Raw genomic sequence first — 20,454 nt, forward strand, 5'->3', positions numbered from 1 at the left:
AGATGCCTCCCTTCTTTCCTGTTCCCCAATAACTGCAAAAATGACTACATCTGTTTTCCTTCTGTCTCTAGGCAAATAATCTTGCAACTCTTTAGCAGCTCTAGTGAAAGGCTCAGAGGAGCTGGAATAGGAACTATTACATAATATACGTGCTTCAAAAACATGTTTTGAAGTTTATAGGACATGACATAACATTAAGGCAATTCAAGACGAAGTTTCAATACCCATTTGTTACAGCACTGGGCTTCCCTGGAAAATAAACATCATTAGCTGCAGGCTGAGAAACACTCATCATTCCAGCACTTTCTTCCACTTTCTTGTTTAATAAAAAATGAAAAGTTCTTACACTTGGAAAAATTCATAGCAATTAAATTCAGTTTATGGCCTATTAAAAACCAAAACTGTAACAGCAAATATTCAAAGAATCAAATACCAAGAAATGGTTTGGCAAGCTGCTATACAAACCTGGAAAACTCTAATGAGAAAAGTATGACCCTGGACACTGGAAGCTCTGTTTAGCTCATCTCTTAACTCTGGAAGGAACAGTGAGAGCCACCTTTCTCTAAAAAATCAGTCTTTTGTGAACATGGTTTTCAATAGACTGGATTTGCTAGAAACTACACATGCTCAGAATTTGAAAACTGTTTTTAAATTTAACATTTTTAGTGAAACTCAAGGGAATAAACTCATGGGAATAAACAGCATAGTAAAACTATACGATTACAGCATTTAAAGCTTTCAAGTTCAGATATACCACAGCTTTCAACTATCTTTTAAGATACCCCAAAACATAAAACGACAACCATGAGGGAAATTTAACATATTTAAGATTATTTTGTCAAAAAAGAAAATTAAGTCATATTTATCCAAGTTGACAAAAGATTATATATACCAAACATAGCAACCACCTGTCTTATATTTCTGGAGAGAGCAGAAAAAGAAAAAAACAAAAACAGGAGCTTATACTTAACTAAAAACAATCTGGAAGTAGAAAATCTTCCAAAAATAGGGCATTTAAAATTAAAACAGGTTATGGAGGAAAAGTTTAGAATTTACAACTCTAGATAACAATTACTGATGTGGGAAGATCAACTAATCAATGAAACGCTAAATGAATACTGCACATCCAGCTTTAGATGTAATCTAACTCTAGTTACAGAAATTCTCTGCTCTTTCCATAACTCCAGAGGGTATTGGGTATACACTCTATTTTTAAAAGAGTCTTTGGAAATGTCTTTGTATAATTATGTAAGCTGAGAATTCTTGTCTTTTAAAAGCCATTCTTTAAAAATTAGTAAGCTATTCTATAATTATATCAAACAAGCCAAGAGAGAAAATGCCATATGGTCTTTGTATAATAATACAAAAATATTTTACAGGTTTAAAAAAAGTTACGTATATCCCCAGAGTAAACCTCAGAAGAAAATACCTATATACAAAGTTTTTACTAATGAAGTCCATCTGGGCAACTGCAGCAACATGAATTTTCACCTCTTTCCTCCCTCCGATTTGGCTGAGGTAATCCACTGTCCATTTGCTTGTACATGCTCCCAAATCAATTCCTTCCAACACTAGAGGTTTTCTCTGTGTGGGAAAAATCAACAAAAATTAGGGAAAACCAACAATATATCAAGGGTAATAAAGGGATAAAAACAAATAAAAAATGACTATTGACCCCAAGATGCTCAAAATCAGATCTTCTGACAATTCATGCTGTAACTAAAACAGGAAGAGGAAACTATGTAATATACTTAGAATAAAATTTTAACATTAGGAAAACAAAACCAAACCAAATAGCAATACTATCATAAGCTCAGAAACAAGAGAAGTCCGAATACTATTCAAAGCATTTTTATGTGTTATATATATAACAAAAAATACAACTGATTAAAATTTGTACTTTATAGTCAAATATGGTTTGAAACTTTTTATTTTGATAACCATTCTAAACTTATGGAAAAGTTACAAGAACATTACAAAGAACTCCCATATACCATTTACTCTGAGTCACGAGTTGCTAATTTAACACTTTGCCCCACTTACTTTACCATCTGCTCTCACTCTTGCAAAGTGTGTATAGAAACATATTAAAAGTAATTTAATTTTTTCTAAACTATTTCAGGATAGTTTTCCAAACTGTCTCTATCATGCTCCTTTATCTCTAAAACTTGAGCATATTTTCTGAGAACAAAGACATTCTTTTGTATAACCACAGAATAATTATCAAAATTATATTTAACAGCTATAGTACTTTTATCTAATCCAGCTTGTATCCAAATTTTGCTAATTGTCTCTGTATTTTTCCCCTACTTCTGAGATACCACACTGCATTTAATTCCTGCTGCTAAGTCGTTTCAGTCGTGTCCGACTCTGTGTGATCCCACGTGTGATCCCACAGACGGCAGCCCACCAGGCTCCCCCGTCCCTGGGATTCTCCAGGCAAGAACACTGGAGTGGGTTGCCATTTCCTTCTCCAATGCATGGAAGTGAAAAGTGAAAGTGAAGGTGCTCAGTCGTGTCTGACTCTTCGCGACCCCATGGACTGCAGCCTACCAGGCTCCTCTCCCCATGGGATTTTCCAGGCAAGAGTACTGGAGTGGGGTGCCATTGCCTTCTCCGACACCTCTTTTAATCTGGAACAGCTCCTCAGACTCGTTCTTCTATGCCCTGGACATTTTCTGAAGAGTACAGGCTAGTTATCTTATAGAATGTCCTTCAATAGGCATTTACATGATGCTTCTCCATGATGAGATTCAGCTGATGCGTTTCTGCAAAGAATGTACCACTCAGTATTGCTGAGTGCAAACATTGTGATTTTTAAAAAAAATCACCTTCTATAGGTACTAGTTGGTATTCTGATGTAAGAATTACCTCTAACTTCTCCATTTTTTTTTTATTGAGTTATAATCTACCAATATAATTTTGAAGCTCAAGTTATCCCAGATTTGGCCAGTAAGAATACCTTCAAGCTGGCTCTTGTGACTTTCTGCCTGAGCACATCTTACTTTATGGCAAAATAACATAATCCAGTATTCTTTTACCTCTCTGTCCCAGCCCTATAATTATTTCTTCAAGTAGCTCTGGTTTCTTCTAGTGGGGAATTCTGTTTAGGAACAATGATCTGGGTGCTAAACGTGTTCATGACTACTGATGTGTCATTACATACAGGCCTTCTCAGGAGAAGGAGCGAGGAAACACATCAAGGTATGTATATACTCCCTCCCTCCCCCCACCCACAATATACACCCATACACACACACTACATATGCATACGGTTGTTTTTCTCTCTCTCAATATGTACTATACACACACACACACAGAGTCTTAATGGATGTATCATGAATCATGATACTTCCAATATGGTTACCTAAGTCCAAACTTATACCACAACATTTATTTCAATATTTCTTGTTCATACATTTGTAAACTACCTGCTCTCTTCCTGAGAAACCTGGTTCCAATCATCCTCAATGTTTCATCAGTTGCACAATCCCAGAATTCACAGTAAGTACTTCTACAATTGCTAAGTTATACCACTGTAAAAAAGTATACAAACTAGAATTCAGCATTTTTTATAGTTCTTTTTGTTTTTAGACTGCCATAGAATCAAAGTATGGGCTTCCCTGGTGGTTCAGATGATAAAGTGTCTACCTGCAATGCAAGAGACCCATGTTTGATCCCTGGGTCAGGAAGATCCCCTGGAGAAGGAAATGGCAATCCACTCCAGTATTCTTGCCTGGGAAATTCCACACAGGAGCCTGGCAGGCTCCAGTCCCTGGGGTTGCAGAATTGGACATGACTGAGCAACTAACACATTCCAAATTCATAATCAAAGTACTGTGTTCAAAAGTGACTTAGGTTACTTCTCTCTCCCTTAATTAGGTTCACTTGTTTATATTCTATACTAGAGTTTGTTTTTTTTAAATTATTCCTTATCCATGTTAATTTTATTATTACTATTACTTCAGAATATAAAACATTAATGCGATCTCCAAAGTCAAAATTAGGTCAAAAAAGGTCACCGCATCTATACTCACCATGTTGTAATCACTCAACCCCTATAGATAACCAGTCTCATTAATGTCTGGCTTATCATCCCCATGTTTCTTCTTTGCAAAGTGATCAAAAACCATATAAATTTCCTTATTTTTTATACAAAATTATACATTGTCTTTTGTAATTTTTTCTTTTTAAAATTATATCCTGAAAATCACTGTTATCAGTTCAGATTTTCTCTCATTGTTCTTTTACAGCTTAGCACACTATAGTGCAAATGGACAATTTAATCAGTCTCCTATAGTAGGTTTTTTAGGTTATTTGTAATCATTCTCAAACATAATAAATATTAGATATTTTCATACTGTTTAAGTACATTCCCAGAGTAAACTCCTGAAGAAGAACTACTATGTCATAAACACATCAACAGCTTTGTTAGATATGCCAAATTCCCCTCCATTAGGCTTGTACTGCTTCTGCTGCTGCTAAGTCCCTTCAGTTGTGTCTGACTTTGTGGGACCCAATAGACAGCAGCCCACCAGGCTCCGCTGCCCCTGGGATTCTCCAAGCAAGAACACTGGAGTGGGTTGCCATTTCCTTCTCCAATGCCATGAAAGGACTTGGCATAAAATGTGAGTGCCAGCTTCCTCAGAGACTCACAAAGAGTGTATTATTAAAGCCTTTTGATTTTTGCCAATATGATACATAAATGGTATCTATTCTTTAAATTCTCTTATGAGTAAAGCTGAATGTCTTTTCATGTTTAGAGACCATTTTTATCTTTTTGTCAACTGTTCACTTTTTAATCAGATTTTTGCCTGCTTCCCCATTAATTTTTAAAAGTTCTTTACATACATGTGCTTTTGCTGACCTTTAATGAAATATATATTGTAATATTTTCCTTCCAGTTTGAACTTGATGTACTCATATTTTAATCTTTTATTACACTTGAGTCATAATAAGGAAACCCTTCCATAGACCTAGATTACAAAGAAATTTATCCATGTTTTCTTCTAGTACTTATATAATTTCTTTTTTTATTTAGATCTCTAATCCTTTCGGAGATTACTTTTGTGTATGGTGTCAGATATAAATCTAATTTTATCATTTTATAAATGACTGTGACTATCCAGTTGTCCAAGCACCATTTATGTTAAAGTTCATCTTTGCCCTAGTGATTTAATGTCATATTCATCACATGCTAAATTTCTGTATGAATGGAAATTTATCCAGACTCTGGAAATACATACATAAAGTCACTCAGACTTTCTTCTCTATTCATCTGGTCTATCCATGCAACTGTACCACATTGTTGGTTATTAAAACATTTTAAGGACTATATCCCTTCTCAGCTTTTCTTAAGAGTTTCTGAAGTAGAAAAGTCTTGTTTTGCAAATTAGTTACTGATTTCTAGTTTTATTACACTGTGATCAGTGTTATTTGCAATTTTCCACTTTACAGTGTTTAGTGATGCTTTCTTTGTAACATATTATGTCTTGTCTTGGAAGGCTAAATTACAAAACACTTTTTGCTAGCCATCTTACAAAGCATTTACACATTCATATATCATCTGATGGTCACAATTCTGTCCTGAAGGCATCTATACACTAATGTGTCCCGTGGTGGGGAAGGACAACCACCCATCTAGCCTCGCCTCCCAAATAAATTAAGACTTGAATCCTCCCCGTAGGTTTCTAACCCCTAAAAGAAAACTTCATCCCTGACTTTTGTAACACTCCGAATTGTAGCTCTAGAACCATCCTCAGAGATGTAAATATCAAGTAAAATTACTGGGGTAGGGGGTTCTTTATCATGAGCAGGCTAATTGTAATCTTATGGTTTGTTTGTTTTTTTAAATATCTGCTCGTCTCTTTATTCTCAGTTTTTCTGATGCCTAGATTCCCTTGCAAAAGCACTGCAAGTAAAAACACTTTCTCCCCCATTAAGATTTTTCTGAGTTTTGTTTTAAAGAACTAAGGTTCGAATTACAGATACAAAAGAAGGTCTTATCTACAACCCACGTTAGTTAGAATCCAGTGGAAGTTTCTCGTGGGATTCCCATTGCTTCCCCTTTTGGATCAGTGCAGTGAAAAACTGCTCCTTCAAATCCAGTAATTAGTGTAGACTAACAGGCGCCATTCAAGCTATTGGGGGGTAGGGGTCGGAGGTGGGGCGCGAAACTGCCCCTAGACTTTAAGAAATTCGACCAAAAACTTAAAGACCTGGGGGAGGCGGGGGAGGGGAGTTGGGGGTGGGTGAATATTTCCCTAGGGTGCCATGGTAGTGGTATTAGACTCCTTGATCGAACCCCCGCAAGGCAGCTAGCGGGGCTTATTAGGCAAAATATTTCTCGTAGTCAGCGCTCTGACGTCCAACTGCTTCCCAGAAACGTGGAACGGTGCTGGCCGAAAAATTTAATAGATGAGACCGTCAACATCCCCCAGGTGCTCCCTTGGCCGCAGAGCCAACTAGCCACTTTAAACTGACAACCTTCTAGCCACAACCTGGATCCCAAGAAACCAGTTCGGAGCCGCTCGAGTGGTAGGAACAGGTATCCACCGACATCCCGTGGTTCCGCCCCGGGAGAGGGCCTCACCTGCGGATACAGGTGCTCTATGAACTGCTCCTGCGAAACGCCCTCGAATCGGGGTACTGAGAAGCGGTGTCCGGCCATGGTTGTTCACGCCAATCCTCTTCCAAGTCCTGGGACCCTCTGCACTAATACGTTCCTCAGCGCGCGATCCGCCCGGAAACAAGACCCGGAGAGAAAAGGCCCGGGAGGCAGGCTGAGTCGCGAGAACTGCCGGTTCCTAGAGTGGGGCTCGGGGCCGACAGACTTATGATGGAGAGCAGAGAAGGAGCGAATTCACCAGAGGTGGCAGCAACAGGCCAGCTCGACACTCAAGTCTCTTTCTCCGAACCTCGCTCGGGTGGTTTCACACGACTTACTTTCCAAGATGCACAGGCAAGCACAGGGGTGAAAGGTCACAAAAATGGCGCTGGCCGTCCGTCTTTTACCCCGCTTGCTACTTTCTCGGCCTCTACCGGGCTGCGCTGCCCGGCTCCGGACTCTCGGTTCAGCCGAGGTGAAGCGCCCATTGTCTGGACTTTGCTGCTTCTGCCGCCGCCGCCTCGGCTCGGGAGCAGCCCCATTTCCTCGAGTCTCTTGGGCCTCCGCGGCCTTGGCCCTATCTGCTCGGTATCCTCAGCGTCCCTTGCTCAGCCCCCTAGAAGTCGCCGCAACCCTCCCCACTTTCCCTTCTTGCCCCCGGCGAACCTACAGCACCGAGGAGCAACCCCAGCAGCGTCAGAAAACCAAAATGATCATTCTGGGGTTCTCCAACCCCATCAACTGGGTTCGGACTCGAATTTACTCCTTCCTTATCTGGGCCTATTTCGACCAAGAGTTCAGCATCACAGAGTTCTCAGAAGGAGCGAAGCAGGTTGGTTTATATCTCTAGGAGTAACCTATCCACCTCTCATGAATTCAGCAGTTGAGATACGCAAACGTGTTTAGCGATGAGGTTTCAACTGGGTCTCAAATGATCAAATGTGGGTAGAAACTCAAATACAGAGCCCTCCGGCCACTTGCTGTAAATTAAGCTGCTGCTTCTGTTTGCACGGTCTCCGAGGGATAGGGGATTGATGGAGACACCAATTTGAAGTCCCTTACTTACTTTTTCTGCCCTCTGCAGGTTTTGAATCAGATAGAAATGGATTCAAAGCCTATTTTTGTCACTTAAAAGCTCCATGGCTTTATTTCTTCTGAAATGTGATTTTTCTGCAGAATGAAAAAGACGATACTGATTATATGCTGGCACTGATATTTTTACTTATAGTTTTTTTCAGTTTATTTATATAAACAGCCGTTTATACTTATTTATGTGATCTGTCAGTTATAAATTGAATGTTTTCAACTTTATATAATCAGTGTCAATATTAATTCTTGCTTTTTGCTTCCCTGAGTCAATTCTTGACTAATCTGTGTTTTTACAAAAAAATTTAAAAGCAAAGAGCAAGCATAGTTAATAGCATTATAAGGGATAAACCTCAGTTCCTGTCGGTTCTCAAAATCTTTTGTTTGTGCAGAGGTAAATGACCATGATGCTACTGTCCTTCAGGATTCCTGCAGATGACTTGTGAGCTTGTCTACCTCCTGCTCATTTATGTGTCAATAAGGAATGGAAGTCATCCCCCCATGGATGGGACAGGAATCAAGCCTAACTCCCTACTTCCTTTGACCACAAAGTAGCATGGAACACTTTTTAGTCACTCTTTGATCCTAAAGGTCCTCCAGCTGTGAGCTATTTTAGCCCCCATCCTTGCTATTAAGTAGTATTGTACCCATTCATCAGCCAGTCTGTATGCAGTCTTGCCTCATCTAAGTCAATTTTTGTGCATTTAGCCATTCTGATTTCCAAAAACAATGTTAGGTCATCCATGGCAAATATTTAGAGATTCCATTAAACCAGTGGTTGCTTAACATAACCTTTAAGATCAAACAAACCAGTTTTTAACACCTACAGTTTAAAAGGACATGGCTGAAAAGTCTTCCTACCTAGATCTCATAAGGCAACTCTTCCTTCTTTTGCATAGATGTAATTCTAGGGCTTGGGAATAATCTGTTGCATAAACATTGGCTAGATTCTCTGCTCTCATGAGCTCAACTTGCCCTTTAACCTCCCAACTATAGAATATTATCTTGGGATGTGAATATCAAGCTGTCAGTTAGATCATGTTCATTAACATTTTTCTTTTTCAGTCAAGGAACATGAAAGCCATATTCATGCTCATTAGTCTAATTCTCTTTTACAGATGATAAAAATCAAGTCTAAAAAGGTCAAATGATTAACTCAAGAATGCATAGCTAGCAACTGCTCAGGTACATTGTTCTGTGACCCATTCTACAAGCATTCTTGGTTCTCCAGAGTTACTAGAAATTGACATGGTTGAGTATAACTGAGGCAAGCTTTTTAAAAACATTTTATAATTTAAAGTTTTTTTCTCAAACTATAATTGTAATACTGTTACAGATATACAATGTAGTGATTCACAAGTTTTAAAGATTACACTCCATTTATAGTTAAAAATATTGGCTATATTCCCTGTGTTATACAGTATAGCCTGTAGCTTATTTTAAACCAATCTAACTACCGCACAGTTGCACTCATCTCACATACTAGTAAAGTAATGCTCAAAATTCTCCAAGCCGGGCTTCAGCAATACATGAACCGTGAACTTCCTGATGTTCAAGCTGGTTTTAGAAAAGGCAGAGGAACGAGAGATCAAATTGCCAACCTCCACTGGGTCACTGAAAAAGCAAGAGAGTTCCAGAAAAATATCTATTTCTGCTTTGTTGACTATGCCAAAGCCTTTGACTGTGTGGACCACAATAAACTGGAAAATTCTGAGAGAGATGGGAATACCAGACCACCTGACCTGCCTCTTGAGAAATCTATATGCAGGTCAGGAAGCAACAGAACTGGACATGGAACAACAGACTGGTTCCAAGTAGGAAAAGGAGTACGTCAAGGCTGTATATTGTCACCCTGCTTATTTAACTTCTATGCAGAGTACATCATGAAGAATACTGGACTGGAAGAAACACAAGCTGGAATCAAGATTGCCAGGAGAAATATCAATAACCTCGGATATGCAGATGACATCATCCTTATGGCAGAAAGTGAAGAGGAACTAGAAAGCCTCTTGATGAAAGTGAAAGTGGAGAGTGGAAAACGTTGGCTTAAAGCTCAACTTTCAGAAAATGAAGATCATGGCCTCTGGTCCCATCACTTCATGGGAAAGAGATGGGGAAACAGTGGAAACAGTGTCAGACTCTATTTTGGGGGCTCCAAAATCACTGCAGATGGTGATTCAGCCATGAAATTAAAAGACGCTTACTCCTTGGAAGAAAAGTTATGACCAACCTAGATAGCATATTCAAAAGCAGAGACATTACTTTGCCGACTAAGGTCCGTCTAGTCAAGGCTATGGTTTTTCCTGTGGTCATGTATGGATGTGAGAGTTGGACTGTGAAGAAGGCTAAGTGCCGAAGAATTGATGCTTTTGAACTGCGGTGTTGGAGAAGACTCTTGAGAGTCCCTTGGACTGCAAGGAGATCCAACCAGTCCATTCTAAAGATCAGTCCTGGGTGTTCTTTGGAAGGAATGATGCTAAAGCTGAAACTCCAGTACTTTGGTCACCTCATGTGAAGAGTTGACTCACTGGAAAAGACTCAGATGCTGGGAGGGATTGGGGGCAGGAGGAGAAGGGGATGACAGGATGAGATGACTGGATGGCATCACTGGCTCGATGGACGTGAGTCTGAGTGAACTCCGGGAGTTGGTGATGGACAGGGAGGCCTGGCGTGCTGTGATTCATGGGGTCGCAGAGAGTTGGACAGGACTGAGTGACTGAACTGAACTGAACTGAGGCAAGCTTTTATTCATCATGAGAGCCAGAGGAATAGGTGGTCCAATGATAGACAGTCCTTAAACAGCTTTATTAGCCCCACAAACTTTATTTCCATTGATAAGTACATATGATATTATCCCTGTTACTGCCATCAAACCACATTAACCACTTACTGTTTGTTTTCTAATATCTTTATATATTTTGGCCTTTTCTATGAAAGAAAAAGCTATTTCCCAGAAGCCTGTTGATGTTGCATGTATGCGTGCTAAGTCACTTCAGTTGTGTGTGACTCTTTGTGACCCTATGAACTGTAACTCTCCAGGCTTCTCTGTCCATGGGGATTTTACAGGCAAGATTACTGGAGTGGGTTGCCTTGCCCTACTCCAGGAATCTTCCCAACCCAGGGATCAAACCCATACCTCTTGTGGCTCCTGCATTACAGGTGGATTCTTTACCACTAAGCCAGCAGGGAAGCCCCTTGTTAGGTTAAGAAATCTTCTATCTTCTATCTTTATCTTTATATCTTAATCTTATATCTTTATCAGGGCAGCCTCCTAATGGGACATTATTACCTTACAGGATAATTTGCTCAGGTTTGATCATTCGCCACAGAAACTAGAGTATCATGGCTGGGTTTCAACATGATTGTGATGTCTGTTCAGCTCAGTTCAGTCACTCAGGCGTGTCCAACTCTTTGTGACCCCATGAATCACAACACGCCAGGCCTCCCTGTCCATCACCAACTCCCAGAGTTCACTCAAACTCATGTCCATCGAGTCAGTGATGCCATCCAGCCATCTCATACTCTGTCGTCCCCTTCTCCTCCTATCCTCATTCCCTCCCAGCATCAGGGTCTTTTCCAATGATCAACTCTTTGCATGAGGTTGCCAAAGTATTGGAGTTTCAGCTTCAGCATCAGTCCTTCCAATGAACACCCAGGACTGATGTCCTTTAGGATGGACTGGTTGGATCTCCTTGCAGTCCAAGGGACTCTCAAGAGACTTCTCCAACACCACAGTTCAAAAGCATCAATTCTTTGGTGCTCAGCTTTCTTTATAGTCCAACTCTCACATCCATACATGACTAATGGAAAAACCATAGCTTTGACTAGATGGACCTTTGTTGACAGAGGAATGTCTCTGCTTTTTAATGTGCTGTCTAGGTTGATCATAACTTTATTTCTGAGGAGCAAGCCTTTTAATTTCATGGCTGCAGTCACCATCTGCAGTGATTTTGGAGCCCCCTCAAAGTAAAGTCTCACTGTTTTCATTGTTTCCCCATCTATTTGCCATGAAGTGATGGGACCAGTTGCCATGATCTTAGTTTTCTGAATGTTGAATTTTAAGCCAACTTTTTCACTCTCCTCCTTCACTTTCATTGAGAGGCTCTTTAGTTCTTCTTCACTTTCTGCTATAAGTGTAGTGTCATCTGCATATCTGAGGCTATTGAAATTTCTCTGGGCAGTCTTAGCTCCAGCTTGTGCTTCATCTGGCCCAGCATTTTGCATGATGTACTCTGCATATAAATTGAATAATTTATGTGGGTGACAGTATACAGCCTTGACGTGTTCCTTTTCCTATTTGGAAACAGTCTGTTGTTCCATGTCCAGTTCTAACTGTTGCTTCCTGACCATTGTTGTTAGGGCTGCCATAACAAAATACCTCAGTCTAGGTTGCTTAAACCATAAAACTATTTTCTTGCATTTCTGGAAGCTGAAAGTCCAAGAACAAGGTGTTGGCAAGTTTGGCTTCTTCTGTGGCCTCTGTCCTTTGCTTGTAGATGATCATTTTCTTTCTGTGTCCTCACATGTTTGTTTTTTCCCCCTCTGTGCTTGTTTTATCCCTGGTATCTCCATGTGTGTCCGCATTTCCTCTTGTAAGCGCACCAGTCAAATTGGACTAGGGCCCACCCTCATTTGACGTTATCACCTCTTTAAAAGCCCTGTCTCCAAATATAGTTACCTTCTGAGGTACTGGGAGTTAGGGCTTCAGTGTATGAACTTGGAAAACCCAATCCAGCCCATAACAGTTATGAGAGTTGTCTGTTTTACACGCCTTTGCATCCTCTTTCTCTCGCTAGTTCTTCAAATTTCTTCTTAGATGGTTCTTCCTTTAGGAAGCCCCCTTATTGTCCGCCCAGATAGTGTAAGTTCTCACCTGTATTCTCCCAAAATCATCTTGTTCTTATTCCTATCATAATTCTTGGATTTGTCCATTTTTAAAGCTCTCTCCTCAGGTAGACAGGAAGCTCCTTGAAAACAGGTAGAGTCTTAATGCACAGCTCCATTCCTCATTGCTAGTAGTGTGGAGGATTGCAGTTGACTGTCTCCCACTTTAAAGTGGGATCTTGTACTTCAAAGTTGAGGTCTCCATTAGACTGTGCAAACTCACACTTTTCTCCCACTTTACCAATGCCATATCTGTCTTAGACCTGTCTGAAGAGTTAGCTCAAACTGTAAAGAATCTGCCCACAATGTGGGAGACCCACATTCAATCCCTGAGTCAGGATGATCCCCTGGAGAAGGGAATGGCAGTCCACTCCAGTATTCTTGCCTGGAGAATTCTACGGACAGAGGAGCCTGGCGGTCTACAGTCCATGAAATCACAAAGAGTTGGATAGGACTGAGTGGCTAACACTTTCACTTTCACTGTTCTACCTCATTGAGGTTCAACTGCAGCCCAGATCTCCAGAGTCCCAGTACTTAGATTGTACTGCTTAGTACTTAGATACAGACTTAGGTTGTGCTGCTATGTATTCAGGATTCAGAGGAGGATCAAATGACAGTCAGGATGGCTGATTACTTCATTGTTATTTTAAAAGGAACTATATAGAAGATTTTTTTATTGAGAACCTAGTATGTACACCACACACTATCTTTTCTCAGGTCCTTGGAGTGGATACATCATTAGCAATCTGCCCACTTACTACTGTGCGTGTGGAAAGGCCATATAAGAAAAGTCAACCAACTTTGAAGGAGTCATGCCTAACCATCAGTATCTTAGTGTTGACAATGTTTATTGCCTTTATCATAAAATAGTCTTTGTTATACTTAGCCATTGAAGTATGAGGATTGTACATTGTATGGTATTTCGCATCATATCTTAAAATAATAATCACCACCCTTCCCCTTCCCCCACTTTTCTTTTTAAGGCTTTTGCTCATGTGTCCAAATTGCTGTCACAGTGTAAGTTTGATCTATTGGAAGAACTTGTGGCCAAAGAGGTAAAGTATACTTTAATTTTCCTTATAAAAAATAAATATTAACGTGTATTCTTTTCTTTCATTAGAATGATATGCATTGTTCTTATTTATGCTTTAAAATAACATGTACCGTCACCCAAAGTAGAGTCCCTCTATCTTGCCTTTGGAGTACTCGGGGTCTTAAAAAGCATAGAATGACTTGCTACTTAAGGCATAAGTGAATATGGTGTCTTTTAATTCTTACATAGAATGTTCTATTAGGGGTTATCTAACTAAAGAATCAGATGCCTCTCAGCCTTGCTTTTGAAAGTGAATATGTACGGCTGTAAATTTAAAAATAGTTTTACAAAATACATTCCATGAAGAATTCACTCTGCTTTTTGAAAAGCTTTTGACAATACGAGTGAACTCTGGTTTGCTTTTTCCATACTTAGACTCTGCGTGTATTGAAAGAAAAGGTTACTTCACTACCTGACAACCATAAACATGCGCTTGCTGCTGACATAGATGAAATTGTGTACACATCAACAGGAGACATCTCCATTTACTATGATGAGAAAGGTAAGCCTGGAGCATAGTCAATTTTAAGTGGCCCACAGTTGTCCAGATAAGCTAAACTAGTGAAAGATCATGGAATAGTGGCATTTTGTTGGTACAAGTGGATATTTATAGAACTACAGAGAAAATAATTTATTCATTCTTTAAAGACCTTGCTCTGGAAGACTTGGGGTATGGTAATAGTTTTGAATGCCTTTCTGTCTAGAAGTTTGGGATGGTCATGAACACATTGCTGTTTTTAAAATGGGATAACCAGCAACGTCCTACTGTATAGCACCTGGAACTCTACTCAGTGTTATGTGGCAGCCTGAATGGGAGGAGTGTTTGGGGGAGAATGGATATATGTATATGTGTGGGTGAGTCCCTTTGCTGTTCACCTGAAACTGTCACAACATTGTTTGTTAATCAGCTATACCCCATTACAAAATAAAAAGATTAATTTTAAAAAAAGAACTTTTCCCTAATGCTATTTAATTCATAGAAGAGAACATTGTCACTTGTTAATGAAAATTGCCCAAGACAAGCTGCTCCTATGTCAAAATGAAAATATTTGTGTTTCAGATTTCCTAACTTAAAGGAAACAATTCAGTATTTTAAGTGTCCAGCTGTATGTTAAGTAGAAGTAAAAAGTAAAAGAAAAAGTAAATACTGTTAGCTAAAGACTGTTTTAAGAGTAACAGTAACTCAGAACTCCCAATTGGATTTATTTGGAAATGATAAAAATAATTGAAAGGAACTTTGGCGTTTATCGTGTTCTTTTCCTTGTCCTGTTTTCGCAATAGCATTCCTGAAAACTCAGTGACTTACTTATTCCTTCTACAGATATACACATATGTATTATGTTCTAGGCATATAGGAAATCTAGCCTTTGCTCACACAGTTGCCAACGCAGTTCTGCTTGAGAACTCTTTTAATAGTGAAGATATTTTCACATACGTGTTAATTTGAAACATTCAGAAAGGTACTTTTGGTGATAAACATTTTCTTCTCCCTAGTATGTCAAATTGCGTCTCAGCATCATGGTCACTGCCTGGTTTTTGCACAGGACACTCAATCACTGGGCATAGAAAGTGAATTAGAGTAGAACAGAAGTGTTTTTTCTTTCTGGCAGTTGAGGTTAAGTTAGCACCAAAAAAATGTGTTTATCCCTCTACTGTTTTTTGTCTTGACAATAGATACCTGTTATCATAATTTTAGAAAATCCCACAAATGGAAAAGAATCCACATAGTATGCTTGGGAAATAAGTACCTGCTCAGTAAATAGTAGCTCTTATACTGGGTTACAGAGAGGGAGGCAAATACGTCGTAAACCCCAAGAGAATTTTCTAAAAATAAAAGGTGTCAATACAGGTACCTTAAGTTAAAATGAGCACAAAATTTGATCTGTAATGACTATAATTACTGCCAATTGCTAATTTCATTTTGGATATAAGGATGATAGATTATTGTGATTTGTATCTGTATGTGTGTATGTTTTTTCTCTAAGGAAGGAAGTTTGTTAACATCCTGATGTGCTTTTGGTATCTAACCAGTGCCAACATCCCCAGTGAAGCCATAAGTGGAGCCCGTGTGTTCCAGGTTAAGTTGGGGGATCAGAATGTGGAAACTAAACAACTTCTTAGTGCAAGCTATGAGTAAGTCTAATTACATTTTATTGTTTCCTTTCTTTAGGAAATGGAAGGTAGTATGCAGATATGAAAACTAAAGGGAGCTTTAGGAAGAAAAAATTGAAATTTGACAAGTATCTGTGAAGAGAGATAGTTATAAAGACACACTGGCCACGAAACAGGAGTGTTCAGAAATTAGGAAGCGGTAATATTCCTGAACTTAATTGAACAGTGTTTCAGCTGTCTATTGCTACATTACAAACCATTCCAAAACTCGGTGACAACAAACAGCCATTCATTTTGCCTGCTTTTCTACTGCTCTGGAATTTTGGAAAGGCTCAGCTGTGGGGTTTTCTCTGCTTTACCTGCCATCAACTGGGATGGCAGGAGCCAGGGATTCATTTCCACAACGGGCTTCCTCACTCACAGGGCAGCACTAGGATGCTCCTTGGCTTCTCCATATAATGTCTCATTCTCCAAGTCCTCTCTTTGTAGCTTGGGCTTGTGGAGGTATTAAGATAGTCATGTGTTTTACATGGTGGTTGGCTTCCAAAAGACAGAAGATGCTAGACATAGCCCTCTAGTAAAGGGCTATGTCCAGGATTGGAAGCATCACTTCTGCATGGTTTTTGGTCCAAACAGTCACAGGATCTGCACAGTGAAGGACATGGAGATACTCCACCTCTTCATGGGGCAGCAGCAAGGTCACATTGCAGAAGAGCATGTGAAATGTGGTTATGACCGTCTTTGGAGAATAAAATATGCTGTAATTGGCACATGGACCATCCACTCACTAGATAATTATTGACCATCTCCTCTTTACCAGGTAGTCTGGTGGGAGTTTAGACACAGAAGGGTTCCTGCCCTTAAGGAGGTACTGTCTAATGGGAGGTTAGCAACCTATTTAAATGAGACACTGTAGTGTATTATTGTGTGAATAAAATTCGGAACAGTGAACAGTTCAAGAGAGTTAGTGGAGATATACTTTAATATCTGTTTAAAAGAATACTTTTATGTCATCAAAGTTATAGAAATTAGCTTTAAAACAATGAACAAAACCCCCAAATGACCTAAGAAAGAAAATGTATCCTGTTTCACTAAGGTAAAGAGAATTATATCTTCATTTGTTCACTTCTTGAAGGAAATGTGCTTTTTTTTTTTTTTCATTTCTTTTTCCTGTGTGGAATTTTGCTTTATTTCTAATTGCCCAAAATATTCTATATATTTAAATACTTATTTAATTTAAATCTACTGAATTGTCTCTTTTTAAAGACATCATTTAGAACACTATAATCAACACTAACCTTTGGTTGTTCTGATAGTCCCTACTAAGATCACAGGCAGGTCATAAAGACTGCTGTTTTCAAGAATGAACTTAGTGCCAGCTGTGAGTAAATCTAATCACATAACCAGCTTCCATGGAAGTGCTGTTTTATCACCGTAGTCCAGTTTTTTTCTCCTCATATTAGGTGTATATTATAGCTAGTACTTAGCAGAATAACACGTTTCTCTCACGGACTGGCAGATACTGGAGTGTATATAGGTCTGTCTATTAAAAATACTCAGTTGAGAATGCACTTCTAATTTTTGGGGGGATATTTTTTGTGATCAAATTGGTAGATTAAACTTTTGATTTTTATTTACCATTGTCTGTTAGCTTTTTGCTAAAAACTGCCTCAACTATGTACTTGCAAATTACATAGTGATCCAGGAAGTGTTTGAACTAATACAGGATACACATTGTTTATAATGTTTCCTTAGATTTCAGAGAGAGTTTACACAAGGAGTAAAGCCTGACTGGACCATTACACGGATTGAACACCCAAAGTTATTAGAATAATTGTTCTTGGAAAAATCAGCTTATTGAACTTTTGGCAATTACTGTGAAAGACTAAGGAAGAAAAAATTTTCAGATCAATTGATCTTCACTTAATCAAGTTTGTGGATTACTTTTGTATTATTATAAAATGTTCCTTGTAGTAAATAAGCATGATACAATAAAGCATGTTCCATAGATTGTCATCACTTTCTGTAAAAGTCAAAGTAAAAAAAATTACAACAGCCTGTCACTGGTATCATATTCAGTGTCATTTCTCATGTTACATGTATATGTATATATACACAAACTAATTTTACAGGCAGTAAAGAAAATATTGAAAAAACTACACATTTCTAAATTCATAGTCCTGAAATATTTTATTTGTGGTTAATACACTTATACCAATAATTCAAGTATGTGGAAGATTTATTTTTAAAAAATCACTGCTACTATTAGATTACCTCTTTGTTCACTAGCTAGGTGAGAAAGGACAGATGGAATTACAGCAGATGGGTCACTGCAGAACTAAAAATCAGTGAACCTTACTAAAGCACAAAGAGAAAAGAGAAATAGAACAGTGCCTTAGTCCCCTATGAAATAAACATCAAGTCTTTCTAACATACTTGTATTTGGACTCCTAGAAGATGGGATAAGGGAGACAAAAACAATGTAAACAACAATGTCTGAAAGTTTTCCTAATTATGAAAATTATAAACCCAGAGATCCAAGAAATTCAACCATCAGGGACACACATGAAGAAAACTAAAGTACATCATAAAGTGTTGAAAACTAGAGAAAATTAGAAAAGCAGCTGGAGAAGAAAAAAACAACCACATTCCATACAGAGAGTGACTGTATTTCTTTCCTTAAACTCTGCAAGTTAGAGGCCTTGGCATGGTATCTTTGAAAGAAAGAAATATACCTGTTGACCTGGAATTCCATATTCAGGAAATATATCCTTCAGAAAAGGTGAGAAAAGACTTTCAGACAAGGAAAAGATGATAGAATTTGTCGCCGGAAGACCTGTTTTAAAAGAAATGTTAGGGGCTAGTGGACAGAATAGATTTGAAAATGGACCCATGCATATTGCACAATTGATTTTAACAAAGGCGCCATGGTTGTTTAATGAGAAGAGTCTTAACATAGAATGAAAATATATTCAAATAGTAAGTAACCTCATCTTTTGCCTTACACGATACATAATTTTAGTACAAAATTTGGATTGTGAAATGGATCATAGATTAACAAAAGCTAATACTCTAGAAATTCTGGAAAGAAACATAAATTACTGTCTTGGGATAGAGAAATATTTTAGACCGTGAATTGTGAAAGAAAATTATTAATTGAAATTAATTAATACTTCTGCTCTTTGAAAGACAGCAGCAAGGAAATGAAAAGTCAAGTCACAGATTGGGGAAAACTATTTTTAATACATATTATTTGACAGAGGGCCTGTATTTGGAATATATAAATAATGCTTATAGCTCAATAATGGAAAATTAGCTTTATACAGCTATCATGACTCATCAAACTGTGGACTTAAAATGGGTACATTTTATTATATGTAAATTATATATTTTAATGCAAATTATACTTAAAGCTTGCTAAAATAGCAAGAGTAATTTGCAGAAAAATAAACTCAAATGATTAAATTTTTATAAGGTATAAAGCAGCTTATCTATGTTTAATGTTAGGTGAAATAGAAAATAAGATCAATAAGGCACATAATTGGCAGCCTGGATGGGAGAGGAGTTTGTGGGAGAATGGATACATGTGTTTGTATGACTGAGTCCCTTTGCTATTCTCCTGAAACAATCATAACATTATTAATCAGCTATATCCCAATGCAAAATAAAAAAATTTTTAAAGGCACATATTACTAAAAAAAATGCAACCAGTTACAGTATCACTTGCCAGTTACACTATCTGTTGTAAGATACATCTCCAATGGTTTTAAAAATGTTTGACTTAGGATCAATGAAGTACAGTGTTACTTATATTTGTGAAAATATATATAAATTGTAAAACTTTTCTAAAATGCAAGAGATTAATAAGGCACTAAATGCATGATAGTGGCAACTGTCTGGGGAGGAAGGGAGTAAAATGTGACTGTAATGTTTCATTTCTTCAAAAAAATCTTGATACTTAAACTATGGTCTTTGTGTATGTTTTCTCAATAAAAGGAGCCAGGCGTTGGGGGCACTGCCAATTATATACAGAAGACAAGAGTAGCCTGAAACATTCTTGGGGCAGAATGCAAGGACACTCTCAAAGCTGACTGAAATAATGCTAAAAGTTATTTATTACCATTTAACAAACCCAAAATTGAGTCACTTAAAAATAACAGCAGTTACTTTACTCATACACTTGGGCAGGGTTTGGCTTGGTTTGTCTGCTCCATGTAGTGTTGACTGAAGTTAGTTGGGGATATTTAACTGAAGGCCAAGTTGATGCAACATTGCTTTACTTGTGTGCCTGGCTTCTTGGAGATGTTTGGAAGGCTGGATGCACTGGGTCACTTTTGGTCTGAGCAATCTTTAAATTTTTCATTACAATCTATGTTAGATACAGATGAAGTAAATTGGCAGATCTGCTATCCCAGTAAATGCTCCTGTCAGTGTTATTGAATATAGCTGATCTATCCCTATTGTGTTGGGTTGTTTAATCAAAGATTTTGGTCATTTAAGGTTGTACGGTAGGGATTCTAAGGTTTTTGTCTTGATCTTACTAGCTTTTATCCTTTCAGATGCTACAATCCAGGTGTTCCCGGTGAGTTCAACGTGTTTTTGTTTGGGGGTGGGGAGCGGGGTAGGTGTGATGGAATTCTACATATCACTGATAGAAGTATTTGTCTTTCTT

General features: G+C 38.3%; 2 protein-coding genes across 3 annotated transcripts in view; one reads left to right on the forward strand and one right to left on the reverse strand.

The window, feature by feature from the left end:
- TYW5 (tRNA-yW synthesizing protein 5) overlaps positions 1 to 7,244 on the reverse strand; it is a 22,971-nt gene extending 15,727 nt beyond the window's left edge. The window contains exons 1-2 of the mRNA XM_069577944.1: positions 6,593 to 7,244; positions 1,430 to 1,584 (exon numbers count right to left, since the gene is read on the reverse strand). Coding sequence (XP_069434045.1) covers positions 1,430 to 1,584; positions 6,593 to 6,670 — 233 coding nt within the window. The 5' untranslated portion in view covers positions 6,671 to 7,244. The remainder of the gene's footprint in view (positions 1 to 1,429; positions 1,585 to 6,592) is intronic.
- Positions 6,752 to 19,745, forward strand: MAIP1 (matrix AAA peptidase interacting protein 1). 2 transcript variants are annotated; one of them, XM_069577946.1, is made up of 5 exons: positions 6,752 to 7,439; positions 13,561 to 13,632; positions 14,046 to 14,172; positions 15,656 to 15,803; positions 17,538 to 19,745. In XM_069577946.1, exons 1-5 carry the CDS (start codon positions 6,990 to 6,992, stop codon positions 17,614 to 17,616), a joined length of 876 nt encoding a protein of 291 aa, XP_069434047.1. In that variant the 5' UTR covers positions 6,752 to 6,989; the 3' UTR covers positions 17,617 to 19,745. The 2 variants fall into 2 exon arrangements, 1 of the variants encoding a protein (XP_069434047.1); XR_011254641.1 differs by having other exon boundaries at positions 6,761 to 7,439; positions 15,702 to 15,803.
- Positions 19,746 to 20,454: the final 709 nt, after the last annotated feature.

Source organism: Ovis canadensis, chromosome 2, assembly GCF_042477335.2.
Source record: "Ovis canadensis isolate MfBH-ARS-UI-01 breed Bighorn chromosome 2, ARS-UI_OviCan_v2, whole genome shotgun sequence".
In the NCBI taxonomy this organism is placed as follows: Eukaryota; Metazoa; Chordata; class Mammalia; order Artiodactyla; family Bovidae; genus Ovis; species Ovis canadensis.

What these genes read in the sequence shown, in the direction of transcription:
- MAIP1 (XM_069577946.1), top strand. Translation starts at nt 6,990, where the DNA reads ATGGCGCTGGCCGTCCGTCTTTTACCCCGCTTGCTACTTTCTCGGCCT. An exon ending in TCTCAGAAGGAGCGAAGCAG is followed by an intron (nt 7,440 to 13,560) that starts GTTGGTTTATAT and finishes TTTCTTTTTAAG; the next exon opens with GCTTTTGCTCATGTGTCCAA. An exon ending in CTTCTTAGTGCAAGCTATGA is followed by an intron (nt 15,804 to 17,537) that starts GTAAGTCTAATT and finishes ATGTTTCCTTAG; the next exon opens with ATTTCAGAGAGAGTTTACAC.